The sequence below is a fragment of the Amphiprion ocellaris genome, chromosome 2 (genome assembly GCF_022539595.1).
Source record: "Amphiprion ocellaris isolate individual 3 ecotype Okinawa chromosome 2, ASM2253959v1, whole genome shotgun sequence".
NCBI lineage: Eukaryota > Metazoa > Chordata > Actinopteri > Pomacentridae > Amphiprion > Amphiprion ocellaris.
The window spans coordinates 34,230,037-34,256,261 of NC_072767.1; the positions used below are offsets into that span (position 1 = coordinate 34,230,037).

Genomic DNA, 26,225 nt, shown 5'->3' on the forward strand with positions numbered 1-26,225 from the left:
TCAAGCAGTAAAAATAGACCACTTTATTGATTAGTTTGATTACTGTCTTCGACCCAGAGATCAGTTGTGCACAAAGTCAGGTTAATTTACAGTCCGATGCTCACATGCAGTATCAGGCATGCCATCAAGTATTCCAACCACCTCTCATGACCCATCAATTGTGTGGAAAAAATGGTCTAAAGCAAGCTTAAGCAGCACCGCATTTCTGCATAGATAAAACCAAAACCACATCTGCTTGACCAGACATTGGCTATTTTGAAATCTATCCTGCAAAACATGAGGAACATTGTGCTCATTTATTTTCTTTTTTTAACCATAATCTTTTTTTCTAAACTTGAATATGAGTAAAATCATTATGACTGTAGGGATGCTGGTCAGAATAAAAATATCTTGGATTAAAAAAATCAAACAGACAGTGTTTAAGTCAAAGATGGAACAACATATCAAGTAAAATGTACATACTTCATACAAATCCAGTGTGAAAAGCTCCAACATTCTTCATTGTCTTAATTACCGCATCTGCCACTGCTACAGCCTTTTGTTTTGTGCAGGTTTAAAATGCTTAGCTAAACCAAAATCAGCTCATATCTAATGTGGCGGTATCTAACATTAAGCATAACCTTGCAAATGTGCATCTTCATTTGTTTTTCTTCAAGTGCAAGAAATATAAGATTGAAACAGTAATCTGTAGCACCATCACTTGCTTTAGACCACATACGGGGATATACATGTATATAAAAACAGGGAGGATTTCAGTTCTGACGATTTCCACAGAACAAACATTTATCAGTCATGACAATATGTGTGCAAACTGTTACATGTATTGTAAACAATAGAATGTCTATGGGAGAAACTAACAGTAAATCCAAAAATAAGTTAGAATGTCAGAATGAAAAACATGATATTTTACAGGTTTATATTATACAGTGATTACAAATGCATGGTTTATTCTTGCAAACATCATTAAAAGTAACATGTGATGTGGGACTGGAGCTGTTATTTGAAGAAGAGTAACATCCCTGCTTGTTGAATCAAGCCCTTTAACATTTATTCTGTACTCATGAAAAAACAAACCCAGTAACTTTCTGCGTCTTTCCTCAAACATTCATGTTAAACAGAGAAACCGATGTTTTCCGGTGCAGGACTGGTAACTGGACCCTAACCAGACCTCAGGCTGGGTCATGTCGAGGCCAAAGGCCGCAGGATCTCCAGCTGGGACTCCAAGGTGACTCTCTCCTGGTGAACCACCTGCAGCCGACCAAAAGAAAACACGACCTCTGATCACTGGAGTCTGAGCAAGAGCTGCACATCAGGCGGTCATAACGTTATTTGCTTTGTTAGCCGTGGTGACGACGGCTGAGAACAAGGTTAAAACTCTGCTAGTGGCCCCAAAAGGCTGCAATGTTCATTACATCAGCAGACGTGCTGCACAAGGATCACGCTAGTATGTACATTTTACAGGAGCTACGCTTAAAAATGTACATTTGTCCTATAGGTAGCGCTACAAGAAAAGCCGCAGGGTCGATTCAGTCAGCAAAAATGTGCAATAGATTACATGAATGTAGAATATGTTTAGCATTAATATTTGGAATCTGGGTCCTGACCTTGTCGCTCCTCACAAGAAAGCACAAAGCTCAGCACAGCAGGGAGCGGCGATAATAAGTAGCCCCCTGAGGGACGTCCAGTGCCATGTTAGCACAGCGGCAGACTCAAGCTGACGGCCTGTTTGCTATGGCAACCATAGTCCGTAACAGGACTAATCCCCTAAAGTGGCCCCTGACGTTCACTGCACCCCAAAATATGACAGCATGAACGGATCTATTCCCAGAGCTTCTCCAAAGGTATTTAAGGTCACAAGGTGAGCAGAGTCTGCCACCTCACATGGAATAGATTATGATGTGCATGTGGAACATATACAGCATTGATAGATGGCTATGCTCCAGCATCACTCCCCACATCGCACTAGAGAAAAGGTCACTGCTAAACTAAAAATTTATGACAATGTGCTTGTTGGATTTGGAGGAACAGTGAATGAAGAGCTGATATTTTGGCCTGCGGTTGGCAGCAGAGGAGGGAAGCATCAAAAATGAAAAGGGCTCTGTAAATTTCACAGCAAAAGGCCTGCAGTGACATTCAAAATCCTGCCTGACGGTCATGTTCAGTGATGAAAGAAGTTGCAGATCCTATTTTATTTAAGCTAAAGTATGAATACAGCAATATAAAAGTACTCTATTATGGGTAAAAGTATTGCAAGAAAAATCCTACTTAAGTAAAAGTATGTTAAGTCGTGAAAAAAAGACATTAAGTAAAAGTTTTTAAGTAAATTTTTGGGTTTGTTGGACTGATATATGGCATCATTATATCATTAATACCGAAGCATCAGTGTGTCTTTAGCATGTTGCTGCTGCAGCTCAAACTACTTTATGTCAAGTTTTATATAAAAAAAACAGCAGATAAATCGGAGGTGTCAGGAAAGAAGGAGAGTTCTGATACACAAATATGTTTTCAGTTTTTGAACTTTGTCTCTGATGTTTGATTTTCAGTGGAACATTGTTGAAATGAAACCCCGTGAGAGTGAAAAATCACTATTTGGTGGAGCTGTAAACAACTCTGACATCTGAAATTTGATCCTGATTTACACGCTGCTTTTTGGAAGAAGTCAAAAATGTTGGAAACCACTTTTTAAAATCTAATTTAATGGTAAAAGCTTGTTAGATTACCCATTGTGTAAAATATTCATCTTAAAAGCAACTAAAGCTGTCAGATAAAGGTAGTGGAGTAGAAAGTGCATTATGTCTCTATAAAATGTGTGGACTGACAGTATAAAGTAGCAAAACAGGGAAATATTCCAGTAAAGCATGAATACCTGTAAAACTGTACTTTAGTACCAAACTTGAGTAAATGTACTTAGTTACTTTCCACCACTGGCAGTGCTACAGGATCCTGACTATCCATGCTAAACGTAATGAGAAAGGTCAATAATTGCCAAGTTATCTTCTCTGAACATCACAGTTTTGAAGTGAAACTTCACTTAAAGTAATAGACGCTTTGGAATATTTACAAATACTCTCAAATTTGGGGATAAGTAAAAAGCCAGGCTGTAATCGATACCAAAATGTCTGTTTTTGATCTGTGGAGATTTCATTAAGATTTTCTTGAACTGTCTCCGGGCAAAGTCAAGGCAGAGCTCTCGCTTTTCCATCCAGCCTCTTCTCTGCACTCACACACCCTGTTGTATTTGGATGCCTGACCGGCCCAGGCTCTATTTCGAAGAACACAGTTGTGGATGCCAGTGGCTGTTTGGTATTTCAACAAGGCCTGAGTCTATATAAAGACACATATGCCTTTCTCTGCAGAATTCCACAGATGCTTTGAGGGAGTAGCAGAATTAGACGGAATAAATATCATCCCACATGACCTTATACAAAGAGAAGAAGAGGATTATAAAACCTTGAAATCTGTGAAATCAAATAACCTGTTTGGATCATATTTGAGAATGTCAGAAAAATAGGTCATTTGTTGCCAGCTCTCTTCTCTTCTCCTCCTTTTCTATTCTTTATTCTCTGCTGTATTGAAGCTATAAAAGCGCTGCATGAGAGCGTGAAGGTTTCGCTCCTGGATCATTTACGAGGAGAACGACAGGCATGCAGCATGTGCTCCAAATGTGAGCGCGAGCGCCACAGGCAGATCCCCAATGCAAACAGCCAAGTCTTTGCCATTAGTTCAGCTATGAGTGATGGGTCGAGGAGCAGACAGTGGAGCTTGGGGCTTTTCACCAAGTTGGACCGGCGGGAGCATTTGCTGTCACTTGCAAATGAGCACAATTCAACTTCTGACACACAATCGAGAGCTTTTGGAAACAGCGTTACCACCACCACGCTCGAAAATGCAGTGTTGTTTGATTGAACTGTCAGATTTAAAAGCACATTCTGTGTGTCAAGTATGCAGCCTTTTAGATGAGGTTTGCATGAGCTGCAGGGTTGGTTTTTACATTTCAGTGTCCCTAAGGGCAGAAAGTTCACACAGATGGACACACTAGTTTAGCAAAGCGCTGTGCATAGACTGTGTTGTGCTCTAAGGAAAAGGAAAATGAACTCACCTTCAGTTGCTGCTGGAGCTCACTATTGAGGCGTGTCAGCACTGCATTGGTTTCCTTGTTCTTACGGATCGCCATCTGGATTTCCCTCTTCTGTTTGGACAGCAGTCTGAAATAACGTCATTCATTATTATCAGCTTTTAAATACATTGTTTAGGAACACAAAATAGCATAACATCACTAAAAGGCATAAGATGCATGCACAATCTCTGTTTCCTTCTATCTTATCTCAGGGCTGAGCACAGTGTTTGTTAATCAACTCTCAGACAGGACTGTGTCACTCGGCGTCAAGGCGCATTAAAAGGTCAATACAAAGATCCTCGCAGCTTTACATCAGTCAACCAGTCATTGCTCGGAGTCTCCGTTTATTGATAGCCACCTTCTACTGCACTGACAGTTTCACTGAGCTGTCTGGTCAATGAGGAGACAGAAGCACACATGCTAGAGTCATTATGGTGAGTCAGGGTGCGCCTTAATGTTTGCTGAATTCCCCTCTCTGGGTGTGTTCCATCAGTTTTACGATCACTGTGTACGTAGAAGAATTCATTGTGCTGCATCAATTAATATTATTGGCCACTAGGGGGCATTTCAACAAACAGTAAAAACTGACATTGCCTTACTATTAAGCATATAAGGCCAACATTTTAGCAGTGACTTACTGTCGCCTTCTGGCTTGCTCTGGAGGTCAGGCATATGGGTTCTGTAAAGCGTCTCGAGACAATTTGACTGTAATTGGCGCTATATAAAATATAAAATTGAATTGAATTGAAATTCAATTATTTGTGCGTCATTAGCATTTTTATGGGTTTACGTTTTTGTCGACCCTAATGCAAGTCCAATATGTACTCTACCGTTGTCTCTGCTTTGTTTGCAACCAAATTATTTTGCCACTTCAGCCTCTAATTTGTTCACAGTGTTCATAATCAGCTGCTAACTTTATTTATCTGCCATTAGTGGTGAGCTGGTGGCAGACAGTGAGTTTCCAGCGCTTTTATCATTGAAAGAAATGCTGGAAAACGATGCTAATGAGTGAGGCAGGGATTTAATATTGTAGGCTGAAGAATTTAAACAAGTTCGAAGATGCAAACTACAGTTACGACTTGTGTTTGTGTCCCTCTGCCACATAATCAAATTATAATTTACATCTGTATCAGCCGAGACATGCATCCTGTCTTTTTGGATGTAAAAGGTCATCACTTCATCAGTTTTTCAGTGGATACTGGTGTGAAAGTTTTTCATAATTAGTGCCTGAATTCTTGAGTTGCTACCAAAAATGTGTTTTGTGAGATCACACTGACCTCTAACGACCAAAATCTAATCAGTTAAACATTGAGTCCAAGGAAACATTTGTGCCAATGTAGAGCTATTCCCCTCGGCCTGATCCAAGAGATAACACAGTTACAAGAATGGGACAGATAGATGTGCTAATGGATGAACAGCCCCAAACATAATCCCTTTTTTTCAATTCTCAGTTTGTACATCCTCGATTCCTTCCCTCATCTCCTAGTGCCTCAAACCTGACATGCAAAAGAGGGAGGCGAGGAAGAGAAACAAGGAGAGAGAAGTTGAAGTTACAGGCATTTATTAAAAGGAGACATTAACTTCAAGGAAGTAGTTTTAAAGTCAGTTAAATATGATTTTTGGTGCAGCTGCATCACCTGTTGTGCTGCTGTGTTTTATGATATTTTCCCGATAAACAGTGTTAATGACACTTAAAGTATATATTTACTTATAATTAAATGCACAGCATCTCATAATGTGACAAAAATGAACAGAAGTCAGACATAATATTTTTATTTAAGACATTCTGGGAGGTATTAAAGAGCAGTGCCACATGAAACAGCACTATATAAATAAAGTGGCACATATTATGATTGTGTGATATTATCCTGACATACTGCTGCCACAGTGGTTTGTATATTCCAGCTGCGCCTATTTATTTATTTATTTACTTCACGTCAAATCTTTGCAGAAAAGTGTGCTTTCTCACTCACAGCTCCTCCGCTAAGCTTCCCTTCTCCTCAAGATGCATTTTAGCAATTCAGCCATCCTTCAAAATGGCGTGCTAAGATACATTTCTGGGTCACAGGCAGGAGGGTGGAGGACGGAGGAGACGAAGTGGCACAAAATAGAGAAATGAGAAAAGCCTTATGCCTCTGGCCAAAGCTGCGCCGGTGTGAAGACATGAAAGGCTTCACAAAGCGATCAGTCTCACTGGGTTCATCGCTATTTCTAAATTACATCGAGTCATTTGATTCATTGCTGGAACATAAATGAATTATACCAGCTTTAACAGAAGTCACCTTCCCTGGAAGTTTTTTAGCCACTGCTGTTTGCTCTAGTTACTGTTGCTTAATGAAATTCATCATAGAATTCAATCTGACTACACCGAAAAATTTCAAGCGTTGAATGTTTGACTAACTTTTGGCTCGTTTTGGCAGCCGGAGGAAACGACACGGCAGGCGGAGGCGGAGTCTCCAGGTTTTGGCTCTCTGGGTGATATTTCCTGCGAACTGGTTTCTGTGGCGCCTGACTGTGAGAAGAGCTGATGACGTCCTGAGGAGTAAACAGAAACAAAGTCTGACAGCTCATCGCAACAGAAACCTGAGCAGCAGAAGCAGCCGGGCTCTCGCATGTCGTGTCTGTCAGCAGTTCTGACCTGTTTTGACTGATTTGTCGGGTCTTCAGTACTCGGTCCAAATCTGGAGCGTGGACTCTGCTCTTCAGGTTTCACACTGCTCTCCTCCTGCAACACAAACAGAGGAGAAAGCAACATTAAATGATAGTAAAACTTAGCCTGGACGTCAGCTTTAGTTCAAAAGATTTCTCCCCACAAAGAGCAGAGTGTTGATGTCGTGATGAGGTGAACTGACACGAGGGAGCTGCTATAAAGAGGGAGGATGAAATGTATCTGCAGGACTGTGGATAAATCAGCAGCTTCCCTGCAGGGACCACGATGTAGTGCTCTCCAGACACGACTTCTTGCCTGCTCAGAGGATGGATTTCCTCAGTTTTATTGCATCTCCTTGCTGAATTTCAGCCGTCATTCTCTTTTGGACATAAACTTTAATGCATCAACACCTGTGCTCATTCAGCAGAGAGGTTAATAGTGCAAAAGTGTGAGGACGGACCCTTCACAATAAAGTTGCTAATTTTGGCTCATGGCAAGACGACAAGTTTAGTTATTGCAGAAGTGGAAGACACTTTGTCCCCATCTGTTAATGTTGCATTCAGTGAATAGGTTCCATTATTTCTAAGGGCTGCTCTCTCCATTGTGGTGGCAGCAGAGATGTCTGGGCTTTCCTGATGGTTTAAACAGGCCCTTGCTTTAATTTGTACCCATGAAGCCTAAAAATGCATTTTCCTGAGAAACGCTACCAAATGGCTCTGAAATTTGCTGCCCCGTTGGATGTGAAATGCAACCACAGCATGGAAACTTATAAAGGCACCGTAGCAGTTGCTACAGTGGCAATGAACCACAGGAACCCATTAGCTGTATGTGTGGTCACATCAGCTGGAGGTCATGGATGTTCTACTCCAGCAGGATGAAGGCTGGTGTTACACAAGTGCCATCACTGTCACCAAGACTCTCTGGCTTCCTACAACTGGCCTAATTTAACACAAATTACTGGAAACTAGGTGAAACTGAAGCTGTTATGTGCGCTACAACTCTACTATGTGGTCACTGTGCTAAAACTGCACAATGAGTGAGGTTTGTAAATACAGCAGAGGAAGGGAAAAGAGACAGTTTCAACCCTGTCTGACTTTTAGTCTGAATGTATTAACTTCTGCGGTGGATCGATGCTGACTCTACCTACTCTCAGGAGGAGACAGTGGGCCTTGAAAGCATGGATGATAGCTGCACTGACAGATACATGATTTCAATTCTGCTGTGCTTTAGAAAAAATACAAAGATGACATGGCAGCAGTTCTGTTCTGATTCCAGACTCAGTGTTTTAGTTGCCTTTTATACTGACCCTGCTGTGGTCACTATGAAGGTTTGTGGTTTGGAAACGTGAAGCAAAGTGACAAAAAGAAAGGTATGTGAAATAAAACAAGGGTGAAGGAAAGGCAATGTCCCTCTCTGGTCACTTACCAAACAACGATCTGTTAAAAACTCATCAAAATTACATATTTAGAAGTTTCCTCTGTGAAAATAATGCTTTCCTACATTATAATGGCTTTGATGTCTTCTAGATTGTGAATCTATGAAGTCTTCATCACCCCGCTGCAGCACAAGCACACCAGCTCAACTTCAACTTTGTTCAAACACTGTGAAACTACTCTATGCTACACAATAACAAGTTGTAATATTACAGTAATTCAGCCATTCATGTTCATACATGAAAATGATTCTGAAGAAGAAGAATACAGAAAGTTCCACCCTATGGTGCTAACTGCTTATTTCCCCTATGACGTGTCGTGCTGCAAAATACAAAATACACAAACAGACAGGAGGGGATTCAGCAAAGAAAAGAGATTTTAGTGAATTTAAGTGAAGTAAAATGTGAAAGTGAAGTTTAAAAAAAGGGAGGTGCGGTGAAGAAAAATAAGTGAGGTAAGTCACATGAAATCGAGTAACTTTTAGTGAAATCAATCGAATTAAAGTGAGGTTAAGTGAAGGTAAGTGAAATAAAGTAAGGGTAAAAATGAGTGAAGCAAAGCCAAAAAGCTTTAGAGACGTAAAGCAAAATAAAGTTGAAGTTAAATGAAGTTGATGTAAGTGAAAAAATAGAACAAAGTGAAAGCAAAGGAAAATAAAATGAAGGTCAAAATAAGGTAAATTAAATAAAGGGAGAATGAAGTAAAGCTAAATAAAGTTAAACAAGGAATAATTAAGTTAATTTATGCTAAGGCAGGTGAGTTGAATTGGAGTAAACTAAGTGAAGAGAAACAAAATTAACTGATGTGAAGCAAAGTGAAGAGTAGCTTTAAGTTAAATGAAGTAACAGCAAGTGAAGTGAGACACAAATTAAGACAAATAAAACAAAGTTAAGGTAAACGGTGCAGGTGGGGGAAAGACAGGCTGATTAAATACAGCAAACTGAGGTGAATTTGACTGAAGTCACGTGACGTTATATAAAGTGAAGTAACAGAGTGAAGTGAAGCTGATTTTAATTAAGTTACACTGAAGTTCCTACTATTACCTTTTAACTAAATACACGACAAAACTGAATGACATGCACAAATAATGAACAGTATATATATTTACAGCTGCCAAATTTAACTGCTCCCAGGAGCCATCTGCAAAACCCGGTATCAAATATTCACCTTTACCTTAGGACCAACATATTTTATGTAAAGGAAGCTATTTTTAACGACACCTATAGTTCACTCATGTAAAACGTCTCTCTGAGGAGCTTGGGCTGGTTTGAGTTTCTGTTTGTCTTACTAAGTGAAAAATATACATGCAGGGCACAGATACCTTTGGGATCATCTGGTGGGGCTGCTTTTAATTAAGTAAAACATCATGTAGGGAGAACAAAATACGCTGATACTACAGCCAAAAGTGACGGAAAGGAGAAAGTAACGGATACAAGAGCAGAGTGAGAGCAGTAGAAGGTCGCCTCAACCACAAGTGATAACAAAGACAGCACAGGAGGTACACAACAGACACCATGAGAGGAGGGAGGCTGGACTGAGTCTGTCTGAATAAAATTAGGAGCTGCTGTGGCCTTTCACCTTAAAACTACATCTGGTTTGTCACTTGAACGCCAGAAGGTTGGAGTCACAATGCTTCACTCTGTTCCCCAAGACGACAAACAAACACTGTGAAAAGCTGTGCCAGTACAAACCTTTTGAAAATGGGAAATGGGGATTTTTTTTCACCTGCATTTACAGGCAATTTTGTCCACTTAATGTCTGTATATTTTATTTACAATGCCTGTTGGGCACAGAATTGATGGTCAATAATGAAGGTCAATTTAGTTTGGCTATTTAACAAGAATTTACAAAAAAAACCTCTTTCATGTCAAAGTGGAAACTGATTCCTCCAAAGTAATGCCAATTCATTTAAAAAAAAAAAAAGTATTTACACATGCCGCAATTGCAGCGTTAAGCCAATGTGGCTGAGTCTTAATCAGCTCTGCACAACTAGAAATGCAATTTTACAGCATTCTTCTCCAAAAAACGGCTCAAACACTGTCAAGTTGAAAGAGTCTTTTTTCCACTTTGACATGAAAGACTCTATTGTTGTAAATTATTGACAAAAAGGCCAAAATAAACTGATCATGAATCAATGTCAAAAAGCATTAAACTAATAGACGCTATTTTACCTATTTATTATTTTTTAATTTGTTCTTCAGTTAAAATACATCTCATATATTCAAGAAAATCCTCTGCTGAAAAAACACATTTTGTTTTAAGTTCAATAAATGCATTTTACTTTCAGTGTTAATTAGGAATCGTGTTAAATAATCATGATCTCAATAATGACCAAAAGTAATGGTGATTATTATTTTGCCATATTTGAGCGGCTCTAATAGCTGATATGAAAATAAATATGTCAGTACAGTTTAACGAGCAGCACATGTGGTGGAGGTTGAGGCACTATGAAGTCAGTTCTGAAGGACATTAACCAGGCGAGGATACTACTTCCTAATATGGTGCCTGCCCGTGCTTCCTAGATTAGACTCCCCACTGGGAAAAGAGGAAATGTTAAAGGTTCTCATACAGAGCGGCACCAAAATGACATAAAGAGAATAAGGAAGTTCTCCTCCTGACTGGATGGTTCTATGAAAAGGAAAAAAAATGTTAAACATATGGTTTTACAGAAGAGCTTGAATAATTTATGTGCTATACTCAATCGAACCTAATTTGCTGGAAGATGGTGACACCCCCTCTTCAAGCTGGATGATATGATTACATTCTGCTTGAGGTTTCTCTCTTACAACCTTTAAAATGTTTAGAATATTAAAAAATAGGCTGCTAATCATGCACTGGATCACTGTGTGGTATAACACAGTGCCAGTATAGATTGGTCTGGATACCAAAGTTGTGACTGGACATGCAACACGTCACTTCAGCCATAAATAAATCTGTCATGTCTTCATTTACTTGCAGTCCACAAAACCAGACTTTGATGTACGGATGTATGTCATAACCTTTGAGTTTCTTTGTGCCTTGAAATAGAGGCTCGTATATTTGTCAAACACAACCTCTGCGACAGATTTACAGCACAACATCTGAGATGGAAAAGCCTGAAGTGGAAAACGCTGACATTTTAGGAATGCAATTTTTACTTTGCCTGCTTTATTTTTTCCTTTTTGCTGAGACAAACTGTGCTGCTGCTTGCTATATATGCAAGCTCTAACCGATACAAATCAAGGAGGAAATTCAGTCGTACATCATGTTTCATGCTCACCTCTTCTCTGAAATGACTGAAGTCTGCAAAGTTCGGCTGCTTCACCTTATTGTGGGGAGGCACCTCTGAAACGTTGATAAAATGAGAAACCTGACAAGAGAGGTGCAAAGTACTGATTAACCAAAGCTGTCTTTCCTCGTTAATTTATGAGACATTTAAACTGTTGGAGGTCAGAGGAACAAGAAAAGCTTTGTTAGCTCAATATAATTAGCATTGATTGCTGCTGCTGAAATCTGTAATGGAACAAGACTTACCTGTGAGGTTGATGGTCTGGGAGGGAGGGCTGGAGGAGGCAGCAACCATCCACTTTTCACCCCTAAAATCCAAAGGTTTTACATTAACAATGTCACACATACGCTTTGAGTCAGGTTTCACTCTTTAAAACACAGATATGCTAGTTTCAGCCTCTCACCTTTCATACTGAGCAATAAAAAACACCCATCTCCATTTCTGCTTTTGTCCCCCATGAAAGGAGAACTGCCATCAGCAAAACACAATAACTTTGCTGCTTCTGGCTGCTCGTGTTCACACTTCCTGTGTTAAAAAAAAGACTAATATTTTGGGAGGATCTGGGTGAAACTGTGGATGCGAATCATACCTGGAGCTCCCTGCTGGAAGAGCTTGTTGAGGTCCAGCGAGGAGGCCCTGGAGTGGGTCTTCTGTGGTCGAGGCGGAGGGGTGGGAGGCTCTTCTGCCTTCTTCATAGCATCTTCAATAGAAGTGCTGGAGTAGGACCTGTAGGAAGGTCACATAAATGGTTAAATGAAGAATATAACGATGAGCATTGTGGGATTAGGTGATATTTTTAAATTCATTCGTGTGGTGCAAGGGGAGTAATCTTCACCTTGGTCTAGTTTTTGTCCTCATTTGTGGGTCCAGGTCTTGAGGTGGTTCTGTGAGAGAGAGGATACAGTAAACAAAGGTGTGCCAGGATTTTGCTCTTGTTTGAGGGGCTGTAAATGAGAAGCAGAACTTCCTGTTATCCACAAACTGTAATTTCACTCATGTAAAGCAGCTCAATCTACGCAGCACATAATCATCGCTGCCATTTTTGCAGATACTTTAATTACCAAAATATGCTACATCCTTCTGACACGCCTAAACGCTGCCATGTGCTGTCAAAATGCATTTATTCCTGTAAAGACATGCTCCAGTCTCAGTTCAGTCACACTTAAATTAACAATAACATTATACAAAAGAGGAAAGATTCCCAACGTAGCGAAAGTACAGTACATAAAGTGTTAAAGCATTTGTGGTACCCTCTGACTGTGGCCACATCTGAAACTTGCAACACATGACGTAAACAGATGTACTCCAGAACAGAGAAATCATCCTCAGCATCACCTGGTCTCTCAGGAAAAGCACCGAGTTGTAGAGTCTGTTTCTCCTGAGTCCCCGTTCTCTGCACACTTGCATCTGCAGACACAGCAATAAAGAAATCAGCCTCAGAAATGACCACATAAAGAGCACAAGACTTCAGTATGCACAGATTTTATAGAGTAATGATGGCAGCGTGTGGATATATTTGAATGTTGCATAAACTGCAACAGTGGAGTGTTATTTTCATTTTTAATTTGGTCAGAATTGTGTGTGATAAGAATGAAATCAGTTTTTGTCCGTTTCTTATATACGTGTACAAGCTGGGACAGCAGTATGAAGACTTTATATGTTGATTCTGATTATATATATTTGATGCTTTACTGACACCTTCTGTTTTGTAGCTTGAAAACTGAAAGAAAGTAAAAAAGAATATTGAAAAGCTTCTTATTGTACCTTGTTCATTCAAGCAAAGGTGCATCAGTTTTGCATCTGGCTTCAAAATTCAAAGAGTTAGTATTATTTACTCCAATAAAAGGCAATTCTACATCAGTATTATTACCTTGTTTACTGGATTCCTCCTTCACATCTTGTGTGATTGTGGTCAAGCCTGGCTGGAGTCTCTCTATAACGCCTCGATCCTAAACAAACATAGACCACATATAGAACACTCCATCACTGTCTGTAAAGAGACAGAAATAATGGAAAGAGTGTGATGTGTTTCAGGAAGTATTAGCTTCTACTCTAAGCTCAACATGTTGATGGGACTCTGCGGCTCCTGGACTGGGCTGGTCCATCTCATGTTTAGCTTGTTAGTGCCCCCTACAGGGACCAAAGAGGGACTCCACATTAACATTTTTAAAAACTGGCAGAAGTTCTGAGAATCTGTCTTACCATCTGACTGGGCCTCGGTTCTGTATCCTCAAATACAATTAAAGGCTCTGCACTCTGCCAAAGAAAGCACACATTACAAAGAGCTTAATTCTGAAGAAGGCCTAAAAAAAAGACAACAAAAAACCCAAACATGAATGGCGTTGCTTGTGTTTCCTCACTTCAGGAGTCTCAGGTATGTCCTCTTCAGACTGCATGAAGCCTGGCCTCAGGGTTGCAGGGAGGCTCTCTGGCAGAGGGTAGCCGTTCTTGCGCGCCACAATTAAGTGAAAGGCTGTGCAGAACTCAGAGAAAGTGAGAGCTCCATCTCTATCCACATCACTCAACTCCCTAAAAAAATAGTTGGAAAGACAAAGAATATCTGCAAAATCTAAGAGCTGTAAAATTACAGCCCAAACAACAATTCAGAATTATCCATGTAGATTCCCAGTCACCTAGGTCATAATAATCCTTAGAGCATCAGTTAAAAAGCAACTGGAATTCACTAAACATTCCTGAAGACACTTCCCCTCTTATTCAAGAGGCTTCTTCAGTTCTGAGTAAGAAATTAGAACTGTAGAGGCCTTTTCAATGAGAGATGAAACGTCTTGAAGAACTTAAAAAAAAGGAAATCCAGTTGCTTTTCACTGAAGCTCCGAGACCGACTGTTTTATTAAGAGTGTCAATAATGACAAATATAAGAAACTGTAAGTAAACTGGTTTACGTTTTTAGAAAAAATGCAAATTTTTTTTAACGTTTGTACATATGTGTACAGTTACTGTCCCACTATACTGCAGAATAGAGATATTACCATCAATCCTCACATGTAATTTCCCTCTTTTGCATCCCTGCTGGTAGCCTGGCATTAGGGTTAACGTTATTTCATCGTCTGCTTTTCATGCTTGGTCTTGACAGCTATTCACGTGTGTTTTTGGGTTTTCATGTGGCTGAACATTGTTTTTGAAGACAAAATAGAAAGACCCTGTTTAAAAATACTTGTGTACGTGTGGATGAGGCTTAAAACTGTTCAAAATATTCTTGTGGTGCAACCTTAGTACAACACAGCACAGTAGAGTAGAGTAGAGTAGAGTAGAGTAGAGGTCTGCACTGAGGCCTCTGCCTCAGTGGGCATGCTGAGCACCCAACCGACACCAGAACAGAACAAGGACACACAACACAGTGAGTCAGCACTTACCAAATGTGGGAGAGCTCCGGTATTGGGAGCTTGGATTTTGTGAAGAAGTTCTTTGCTACAGCTCCTGAAAAAATCAAACAGGGGGTAAAACTTTTGAAAGCACAATCTTCAGTCTAGAAACAGGTGCAGTGAGTGGGGTGTTATTACCCAGAATCAGAGCCCCCAGGTCAGGCTGCAGGGTTTTGAATTGATTAGTGTAATACTCCAGCTGTTCCTCTGTAATCCTCCAGGGGTCATCGTCAGTGTAGTCCACGAGGCCCTGCTGATCGAGCCTCTCTACTGAGGAAGCCTGAGCAGACATAAAGAAACACAAAGTAAGATGTAGCATAATATAAATGACATTAGGTAAATTTAGCTGTAATGTAAAGAAAACGTAGTCTTACCCGAGTCATGGCCTGCTGCTCCACAGTGGGTTTGGTCCCATAGTTGCTGGGTGAGGAGTGCTGCTCCAGCTGAACGATCGGCCGCGAGGAATGTTTGCTTTCATAGGCTGCAGGGTAGAGGAGAAAAACACAGCTTTGCTGGAGGAGAAACCTGAGGCTGACATGCAGTGATTTCCTGCTGATTACACTCCTGAAAAATGTGATCTGAGAGAATGACAGACTCAGGTCAAAAGGACCAGGAGAGAGAATCAGAGTTTGGAAGAATGAACAGGTGTCAAACAGTTAGCAAACACACACGACTGCATCTTTTTCATTTCTGCACATCGAATTCTACTATATAATACAAGTGAGTAAGCAAATTGCTGTACTGTTGCAGGACTGACAACTGTCTCACCAATCTGTGAGTCAACCCCATTTCTCTGCTTGGAGTACTGGTAGCTGTGGTAAGTCAGCGGAGACCGAGGTGGAGAACTACACGGTGATCGTGGTGGAGACCAAGGCTCCTTTGAACAAAAGAAGAAAGTATTAAAACATTTGGTATTTCCAACACATACGCTCTGTTGAGGATCATGTTTCTGCAACTATCCTTGAAGGTATTTTATGTATTCGTCAAATGCAGGTCAAGAAACCTGTTGACAGGAAATTAAATGGAAAGTGGTAGAGGTCTGGGACATTAAGCCCATAGGCTACCAGAGCACAGCCAGGGACAATGTTTGGGTAGAATGCAGAATAAAAATTCTCCAACCAGCCACAACATTAAAACCACCTGCCTCAGATTATGTGGGTTTTCTTTGTGCCCCCATCAGGGACTGGACAAAAAACATCTTAAGATGAACAGTAGATTCTTTACGTCCTGAGGCCTCCATGGATTGAACTTGTTTTTCCAGGACATCTCACATCCTGCATCACACTGCCTCAGTCGAATACATCCTGCTGCCATATCTTCCTCAAGGAAACTATGACAGGCACCCAGCTGTGTGCATGATGCAAAAGAAATCGTGGCTCATCAGGCCAGTCCACTTTCTTTCATTGCTCCATGGTGAGGTTATGATGCTCGGGTCTCCAGTGTAGGCACTTTCAGCAGTGTAATGTAGTTGACATGGGCTCACAAACTCCATATGCAACAAGCTGCGATGTTCTGTGTGTTCTGGCATCTTTCTATCATCGTCAATATTACAGTTTTCAGCATTTCTGCTACAGTACATCCTCTATGGGGTCAGACCACACAGCCAGCCACATGCATTGGTGGATGTTTGGTGCCCATGAACCTGTCGCTGGCTCCCTAGCTGTCTTTCCTTGGACCACTTTAGGTACTAACCACTGCATATCAAGAACAGCCCATAAGACCTGCCATTTTGGAGATGTTCTGACCCAGTCTTCTAGCCATCTCAATTTGGTGCTTGTCAGAGTTGCTTAGATCCTCACATGAGGCCATTTGTCCTACTTCCAACACTCCAGCTTCAGGAGCCGACTGTGTACTTACTGCCTAATATAATCCAAGATAATGAAGATAATGAAGGTTATTCACTTACTTTCATTGAAACAGTGTTTTAATGTTGTGCTGATGTGTGTGATTTTAAACTGGCACTAATATGTCAAATGCATGCTATTAATGTCAAATTTTGATGGAGCTGCCAAGTTGTGGTCAGGAAAGTCATTAGACATGCAATTTTGAGGATCATGTTCCTGCTCTGTTTTTTAAGCTGACACTGAACAACTGTGCTTGGCATCCACATCATGTTTAGGTTTGATCTGCTACCCTGAGTGAGGCTGATCATTCTTTTCTAATCTCTGATCAATGAGGTATATCTGCTCTGGTGATTACGGCTCACTGGAATGTGGCCAGACTACACAGCTTGCACTAACATATCTGTGACAGTGATCCATGTATGCAACTCAAACCTATCTCAGATCACAGTCCACACATTGTGTTCTTGTGGGATGTTTTAGAGTAATAATCACCTTTTTGTCTACATTGGCCTCCAGGTGTCTGAAGGTGCTCCTGTCTGCTGGAGTCCAGGAAACAGAAGTGGGTGCTGATCCACACTGAGCCCCCTGAGTGTCAATGCTGGGAGGGACGGCTGGATATCGCAGCTCTGGTTCATTCTTCAGCCCAACAAATCTGGGCAGAGGTAGATCTGCAGAGACAACATTAGGACACTTTTTAATTCTTGTTTACCTTTGTAGATTTTTTCTCCCCTCGACACTAGTATATAAAAAAGATTTGTTTTCAACTTTTGTCTGATCAGCAGCTTCCTGTCTGATGACCTTTGATACGTCTAGAATTAGAATGTGAGATTTAATCAGGATGAGCGTCTTTACAGGTGAGCTGCTGCTACACACTACAGTGAACATGAACCTCTGAACATACTTCTTGTAATAATCCATCCAGCTATGTGGTGCTGTGGGGAAAACAGATTTTCTCTTTGGTTGGGGTGCGACTGATTGTGCACTCTTGTAATAAGGGCAAACCCACTTAGCCCTTTCCACGCGACTCCCCTTTCATCCAGATTAGACCAAATCCTGCCACGTTAAGATAATCTCCTGATCCCCTTTTGCTCTCATAAGACGCCTCCTCTGGGAGCAGCAGACTTACTGGCTGTTACGCTCTCCAGGCGGATGGGCAGACCAGACTGGGCGGCTGCGAGCAGCTTCAGGGCCACATAGAATTGAGGAGTACCAAAGTAACCCAGACGTTTAGCTCCACACACTTCGGTCACCTGAAGAAGACACAATAACAGGGTCATTTTCCAAGAGAGAACAAGCGTGGCCTAAGCAGTTGATCCAAAGCAGTTGAGTCTATAATTACACCCGAAACAATGTTCTCACTTGATTATTTGTTTCTAACAATCTGCTTCTCTGATACATCTCATCTTTCACACTGCCTGCAGTGTGTTCCTTTTTTTCTGAAACACAATCCATCCAGGCCTTGAGCATGTGATTATTTTACACCCTGATCAAGATACTGTTTGGTACAAAATTATGTGCTCTGCCAACAGTGTAAAGCTTGAAGAAACACTATGTAAGGGATAAGCAGCACAGTGAGATCTGTTTATCCTGTACGCTTTTGATTGGAGGTACAATGACTGCTGTAGGGGGGCCAAAGGAGATTAGGATTATGTAGGACAATCCAGAAAAGAAATCACAGAAATGTAACTAAATTGCCTTTTGGCAGAAATAAAGCAGGTTCTTTAACAGCAAAACTATTTATAACTGAGTTTAGATCTTCTGCAGACCTTAAATTAAAATACAGAGAAAAACCATGATCTCCTTCTGCCATGGAAGTATTAATGGTGTCTGATATACTATGCTCACATATTACCCTCAGCTCATTTTCCACCCGTTCCTAGAAACTAATCAGTATTTCTTTGCTATGGAAATGCCGAATAATTTGCTTATTGACACATTTGTTTAAGATTATGCATGTGAAGATAATATCAACCCAAATATAAACACTATTCAAACTAGATTTGTACATAAGACAGGCCTAAACATGTTCGGCAACATGCATATTTGCTTTCTTGTCAAGACATGTTAGTTACTTTTCCACTGTAAGTTTTCAACAAAATGTTTACCACTTAAATAGAATGATAGTTCTCGATATGTGCTAATGGACAGGTACAAGCTGCCATTCTGGTCAGCTCGGAGTCTGTTGTTATCATTTCAGTATAAATAATGTGGGTAAAATGATTTAATATGTTGCAAACAACAGCGTTTTATGTTTACTTATGATTGAATCAGTCTAGCAGGCAGACAGCTCTCAGTACTCTGTGGTCCATTTACCCGATGTAGAGATAATGTGCAAATATTTTTCCCCCGGCAACCGATTGATTGGTTTAAGAGTGGGTACGATTTCACTTGACCAAGACTTTCTTTGGTTGACCACAGCCCTGTTGCTTTTACACTGTAGTTTATCAAACAAGTGTTTATTAATTTGCCAATATTAACGGACAGTCCTGTATTTGTGTGATTGGAGGCCGTGCAGGTAGCATGGCTTTATTCAAAGGCACCTACCATCTATCAGCATCATCTAAATAAGTTAATAAGGAGCACATTGTACTGAATCTCTTTGGTTTCATCCCCACTAAACCCAATGTGAACAAACAACACGTTGTGGTATCACAGGGCTAAACTAATTAGTTGTTAGCTTCAAATTGGAATCACTCTAAAGGAATTAGAGTTCATCCTTCAACTTCTATCTATGATCATTCATGCAGCTCACTAAGACAACACTGATTTCTATCATCATTCCAAAAAGGCTTATATGGAACAAGACATCCTGCTAAATAAAGTCTTTTCAGCACAAGTCACAAAGGAGTGACTGACAGATTCCAGACTGTCAATTTTCTTGTGGAAACAATGGATTAACACAAGTTATCTAACACAAACACGTTTTTCATAAACACAGAAAATCCAGAAATCTCCTTTTAAGTCAACCACTCAAGTGTAATATTATGCAACCCCACATAAAGACGTTTTTTAGTACACAATGGCTGGTATGTGTTTATGAAATATGGAATGACAGGGGTGCTGTTAATACTTATTGTCTAATGAGGTTGAGGGGCCGGTTGAGTGCATGTGGCTCATATTGTCTTATGAGACATTACTTCTGCTTGACCTGTATTGTATTCATTCAGCAGCTTTCAGAGGGACAGGAATTCCAAAACAACTGCAGTCTGGTGAGATGCTGAGCAGACAGTGAGGGTCAGGTCTGCAGTGTTGCTGAGTGCGCCTGAGGTCACTGGAGAAAGATTGATGATGGGATTTTTTCAGGGCCAACGGTGAAGGCCTGGAGGAACCAGACTGACAGGTCAGATCTATTGCCTGAGGGACAAAGTTATTTAAGGGAGATGGAAAACTGCCAAACACATTTCAGCACACGTAATGCCACCACTGAATCATGTGCCTTGTGAATTAATGCGAATGAGAATGGAAGATGAGCCACGCTACTGTAGCAGAAGGGACTATCTGACAAAGGTTTCACCTTTTTAAAAATTTTGCAGCAGACTTTCCCAGTCAACAGATCAGCATGTGCCACAACTGAAAGCCTGCTGGTACTGTAAATTGCACCATTTAACTAATACCTGATTACATACAGCAGTGTTGAACAGCTTCAGTATCATTTCTGTAATGTTAATAAAAGCATCTAGTTAATTAAACCAAGACTGAAGTGCTTATTCTGCGTTTGAGCAAATGTTGGAACCCACCAGTAGTGTGTAATTGTGCACTCCACTCCCATAAAAAGAAGCATTCATTTTCCTTTACAATTATGTAAAATATATAGTTCTGGTTGCTTTTCAGGTTGTGCTTTTACATTAAAAACCATATGACAGATGCATAAAACACATTTCTTTGTCAAAGACTAAACCAGTGGTTCCAAGTGGCGCATAAACTGGACCCTGTTGTCTTGTTCTAGCTGCTAACAGTTCCACTATCTTTTTATTTAGGCAACTGTATAAGGTCCAAAAAAGTCAAATTGTCCATTAATTCCCCACAAAAAGCAGAATTTAGATAGCAAGCACCCCCTTTAAGATCTACCCTTTGACTCTTATGAGGGATCTGATCCCTTGGTTGTGAATCACTGCACCAAATTACCAGTCTGACTGACTGGAAGTAGGATGCAGGTATAAGTCCACCATTGGTTGCTCAATTCTGCTTCTGCTTTCCATTTTCTTCACGACAGGAAACAACAACAACCTCCAAGCAACAACTAACCACACAGAAAATTTCAAGTTTGGCAGAGGATTTGGGTCGTGCAGTAGGGCGGTGTTGGTGGATTATCCATTTTAATCACAGTGCTCATCTGCCTGCATGCGAATGTTCCACCAAAACAATTCCACTTGTCGCTATTTTTAGGGACCCCCATGATGACTGTGATTGGTTTACAGAAATACAAACAAGCCAGAGAATACTTTTTCCTCCCTGTAGCAGAACAATAGTGAAATGCAGTCAGACTATTATGTTTGATGAGTCTGTTAAACTACTAACTGCATATCGACTGATCAGCTGCAATATTGAAAATGCTGAAAGGTAAAGTTTACGACATTGATTGCCTCGTTACTACGCAATGCTTGCTGGAACACCTTGGGTTCTTTGACACATACCACCCATGTAAACATTGCTACAGACTATGCCCACCATCCAAGCAGCAGTGGCCTCAACCTGCAGGACAATATGCCTTGCAACACTGCAAAAACTACATAGTTACGGCGAGAGGAACATGACAAGAGCTGAAGGTGATGACCAGACCGCCAAACTTCCAGATCCCAATCTGACGGAGCATCAAACTTCCAAGTGCCAGACACCACAGGAAATGTCCAGGCTGGTTGATGAAACTCATACTTTTATTTTTTTTTAAGTAGATTTTGTTGATAATACTTGGAAGTATAAATGCAGAACTTGTATTTTTTTTACATTGCTCCTTTCACTAAAAGATCTGGATTCTTTTTCCACCTTTGCAAAAAACACTTTAACCGTCATACCTGGATGTCACAACAACGCAACCAGAACACAAACCAACAACTCATGCAACTAGACAGGTTTGGCAGCCATATCTGTCAACACATCAGTGAACGTGCCTCTGAGTGCAAACACATACCGAAGAGTTGAACTACAACCCGACAACAAAACTCACATATTTATTCTGTAATTTCATATATTTACTACAAGTTCCAGGTAGAACGCTGATCTGCATCACTAAAGACTGTGTACTCAGAATGGCTGCTGTGGCTGTGATCATGTTCCCACAGCAAAATATCATGGGGGAACATTTGCATAGCTAGCAGAGAAAATAATCTAAAGTCTGTGCACGTCATTGTAATAAGCTCAGCAACTGATTTCACCGCAGCAGGAGGAAATGTCATGTTTTTCCACTTATCTGCTGTAAACACAGGTGAGACAACAGGATCCTTCCTCTGTAAATGTGATCACTATGAAAACATGTCAGCAAAGCACACCTCCACATTTAACACATGTTGGAAAATGTCCTTGTTTTGTGAAATATTAGAGACTAACAACAGCAAAACTTAAAAAGGCCAAATTACAACATCACATCTAACTCATCGTACAACTGAGAGGAAATAAAGGGCTCTGTGATTCTGTGTGACACAGTGACCTAGAAGTCAGCTCAGACTCCAGGAGTGATCCTGCAGGCATCCTGCAGCAGCTCCAAACACAGCTCTGAAGGCTGAGTGTCAATCACCTCCAAATGGTGGCGGCGATCCAGGCCGGACAGGAAGGAAGTGCAGCTCAATGCCAAACTTCCTGACACCCACACAGAGACACAATAGGCTGCCATCGCCGGGAGCCGACCCCTCGGGACGGAGAGTGGCCTGAACGGAGACGGCAACCTGCTGTGTTCATCTGAGCTGGAAAAATGTGTTTATATATTCTTGTGATGGGTCAGCAAAATGACTTGGTGCTTCTATGTTGGAGCCAGAACAGTTTAACACTGCCAATGCTAATAAATTCTCTGTCAAGCATGTCTGGTATCAACCTTTAAATCATGATTTCTAACTTGCAAGTAAGTTTTTGAGTTTTACATGGTATGAATTAGACTCTCACTCTGTCTGAAAAGACTTTGAAAGCATCAGTGAATAAAATAGTAGATTGAAACTTAAAGAACCACACCAGTGCTTTTGTGAGTTTAACTTCAAACTATGCATATTTTTGTAATGTTTTTCAAATTCTGCGGTTGTAGTTTTACATATTTGTGGCTGTGGCTCAGGTGAAGAGTGGGTTATCCACTAATCGCAAGGTTGATGGTTTGATCCCCAGCCCATCCATACGCTGAAGAGTCCTTGGACAAAACACTGAGCCTGAAGTTGCCCAATGGCAGGCAAACTTCTTAGATGGCAGCTCTGTTTCTACTACTGTGTCTGAATGGGTGAATGGGAAACATTGTGAAGTGCTTTAAGTATCACTAAGGCAGAAAAGCCCAGACCATGTTGTCTAATGATGACCAACAGACTATATAAACGGTCAATCAGTTGAGCTGATTGAAAATAATCACTGTCATGTTAAGTGTAAGTGTAGTAAATTGGCAAAAATTGCAAAACCACTAGTGTGGTCCTTTAAAAATGGATTTTAAACACCTCACTCCTACTGTCAGGTAATACAAATTACTAACCTTACACCTAATTATAAAATGCATAACTTCTCTTAGGAGTACAAACAGACTATATAAAGAGTCAGCCAAGTAATCAAAAAGTGCCTAAAAGCTTATTCACTAAAAAACAATCACAATCATGTTAAGTGTAAGTGTAGCAAATGTGCTAAAACTGCAGAACCACCGGTGGGTCCTTTTAAAAACAGATTTTAGAGACCAAACTCTGATTGTCAAGTGACACCAACAGCAGCAATGCAAGACTAATATGAAATTCCTTGGAACATCACAAATTCCTTTAATCATTATAATCTTTTAATCAATGAGAACTCAAGTCAGACCTTAAATTCGCCAACAAAATCTGCCATTTCTCTTATGAGGACCAACAGATTATCAAAACAATCAGTTATTCAAGAAAGACACCGAAAGCTTAATCACTATTAAAAATAATAAGTCATCTCAAACTTGCAAAACCACTGGTTTGGTACTAAATGGATTTTAGAGATTGAGCTGTTACTGTCAGGTGACACCGACAACAGCTGTAATGCAAAGCTAATCTGAAATTCCTTTGAACACAAAGATAAACGCTTGCAAATCAGAGCTAAATGTCTAACCTTACACCTAATTATAAAATCTATAACTTCTCTTGTGAGGACTAACAGACTATATAAACTGTCAACCAGGTAATTGAAAAAGGGACAAAAAAGCTGAATCTCTATTAAAAGCTATTACTGTTATGTTAAGTGTAAGTGTAGTAAATTGACTAAAAATGCAAAACCCCTGAGACCAAAATCTTATTGTCAGATGACACCGACAACAGATTAATCTGAAGTTCCTCGGATCACAACAGTAAACAGAAATTGCAAATCAAAACTAAAAGCCTAACCTGAAGTCTATAAAAGACTAGAAAACCTGTAATTCCTCTTATAAAGGCCAACAGACTATAAAAACAGCCTATCAGTTAACCAAGAAAGAGACTGACGGCTTAATCACTGTTAAAATAATCACTTATGTTAAGTGGAAGTGTAGTAAATGGAATAAAATTGCCAAACCTAACTCGTCCTGTTAGATGACCATCGACACCAGCATCTACACAGGGATTCCTTGGATCACAATAATAAAGAGGCTGGTAGCAAACCAGAACTAAAAACCTGTCTTCTACCTAACTATAATATCCATGTTTTCTCCTATAATGATCAGCAGGCTGATTATTGATGTGCTGAGGAGACATCTGCAGATCTGTGAGGAGGCTTCCAGTATGACTGAGGGCTTAAAGGAAAGGAGGTGTGTGACTCCTCTGTCTCACTCTCAGCACCAGAAAGCAGCTCTACAATGGAAAAAAAACGCTTCATTGTCACACCCAGCAGACCTCAGACTGATCATTCAGTGTCTCCTGCAGATCTGTGAGGTTTTCTTGCAGCAGCAGCGGCTTCATTCCGGGGAACATGTGATGCAGCCGCAGACACTCACTTTATGCAGGGACTCGGGAGGCAGCTGAGACGCCTTGAACAGCTCCGCCACTTTGCCGGACGACAGTTTTCCCGAAGTGTCCGCCTGGCACAGACCGTGGAGACCTGAGTAATACCTCTGCTCGTGTTCGTTCAGGGGGATGAAACTCCCCGTGGACGCCGCACCGGATTCCTGCTCCATTCCCGGGGCTGACGCATGGAGGATCCGCCGGAGAACAAGCAAACAGATCAATACATGCTGGAACCCGGACACCGGCTCCTGTTTCCAGCCGGAGGAAGAGGAGAAGGGAGGGTTTAGCAGGTGGTGCTGGCTGGTTTCACCTCCTCTGATCAGTGATCTGTGCAGACAGACTGCTGCCTGCTCGTCCACTCCTACCGCCTATTGTGGCTGATTGTAGCAGCACCACCGTCAGCCTGCAGGGGGCGACAGAGCAGCTGCTGTATTATAATCCCTATAAAAATAATCAATTAAATGTTGTTTTATTACCAGTTACTGTGCCGTGTTTGTCATGATGTATCATATTACAGCTGTGCAGTGTTTAACAATTAATGAAGTCTTTAAATAAAGAAATAATTAAAAATGAATCCGTGAAAGAGCTTAGGGAAGATTTACTGTACGCCCCAGAAATTTACCATAATAATAATAATAATAATAATAATAATAATAATAATAATAATAATAATAATAATAATAATAACGATAATAATAACAATCATAATAATAATATACAGGGTGTCCTATGATGTAAATATCGGAGTGACTACATGGTCAGGAGAAATGATACTTAATAGGATTTATTTTCGACATAAATATTTTATTCTACAAATTTCAAATGAAAAATTCTGGGGGACAGTAATTTGATGGTAATTTGTTCACGTAATTGGTAACTGCCACGTCCAAATCTGCTTTCTTGTTGGCGCTTGTTTATGAAATTTTCTAACAAATTCACGTTGCACGTTCATTCACTTTTGACTGTTTGGATGTACATCAGTTAATATCAATACACATAATGCCTTTTCTGCTGTAGTAAACGGCATGTCTATTACTGAAAGCAGAAAAATAAAAATGATTACACTTTTGTGAGCAAAAAGAGCAAACAAATTTTAAATTAATTATTACGTGATGGAATGACGTCAATTTTTTTGGGACACCCTGTACTTTATTTCAAAACTGTATTAACAGGGTACTTTACCAAACTTTAAAATGAGGCATAAACATTCATAAAGACTGTGCAACTTTAAAAAGAACAATAACATCATCACTGGCTTTAAGGAAGGGATAAAACTAATGCTTGTCTGTGCATGTGTTTTTTTTTTTTTTAAGCTTATTTAACTGAGACTCTAACCGGACTGTAACAGGAAGTTTGGTTGAGAGTGTTAAGGCTACAACAGTAAAAGCACACACCTTCTTTGTTTTAAACCTGGAA

At 40.4% G+C, this 26,225-nt stretch overlaps 1 protein-coding gene across 1 annotated transcript; it reads right to left on the minus strand.

Moving 5' to 3' along the window:
* reps2 (RALBP1 associated Eps domain containing 2) lies at positions 1 to 25,192 on the minus strand. Its single transcript, XM_023272892.3, has 19 exons — positions 24,800 to 25,192; positions 17,822 to 17,945; positions 17,188 to 17,363; positions 15,620 to 15,728; positions 15,226 to 15,332; positions 14,990 to 15,131; positions 14,843 to 14,906; positions 13,829 to 13,997; positions 13,671 to 13,724; positions 13,339 to 13,417; positions 12,804 to 12,875; positions 12,304 to 12,352; positions 12,058 to 12,194; positions 11,714 to 11,775; positions 11,460 to 11,549; positions 6,756 to 6,842; positions 6,519 to 6,652; positions 4,100 to 4,205; positions 1 to 1,248 (listed from the first exon to the last, which is right to left on the minus strand). The coding sequence occupies exons 1-19, from the start codon at positions 24,977 to 24,979 to the stop codon at positions 1,180 to 1,182; spliced, it is 2,010 nt and encodes a 669-aa protein (XP_023128660.2). The 5' UTR covers positions 24,980 to 25,192; the 3' UTR covers positions 1 to 1,179.
* Positions 25,193 to 26,225: the final 1,033 nt, after the last annotated feature.

Excerpts from the sequence above, each read along its gene's own strand:
- reps2 (XM_023272892.3), bottom strand. The coding sequence starts at position 24,979 with ATGGAGCAGGAATCCGGTGCGGCGTCCACGGGGAGTTTCATCCCCCTG. Across the intron at positions 12,195-12,303 it reads AGGACAAAAACTAGACCAAG|GTCCTACTCCAGCACTTCTA; the intron begins GTGAAGATTACT and ends ACCTTCCTACAG. Across the intron at positions 6,653-6,755 it reads CGACAAATCAGTCAAAACAG|GACGTCATCAGCTCTTCTCA; the intron begins GTCAGAACTGCT and ends TTTACTCCTCAG.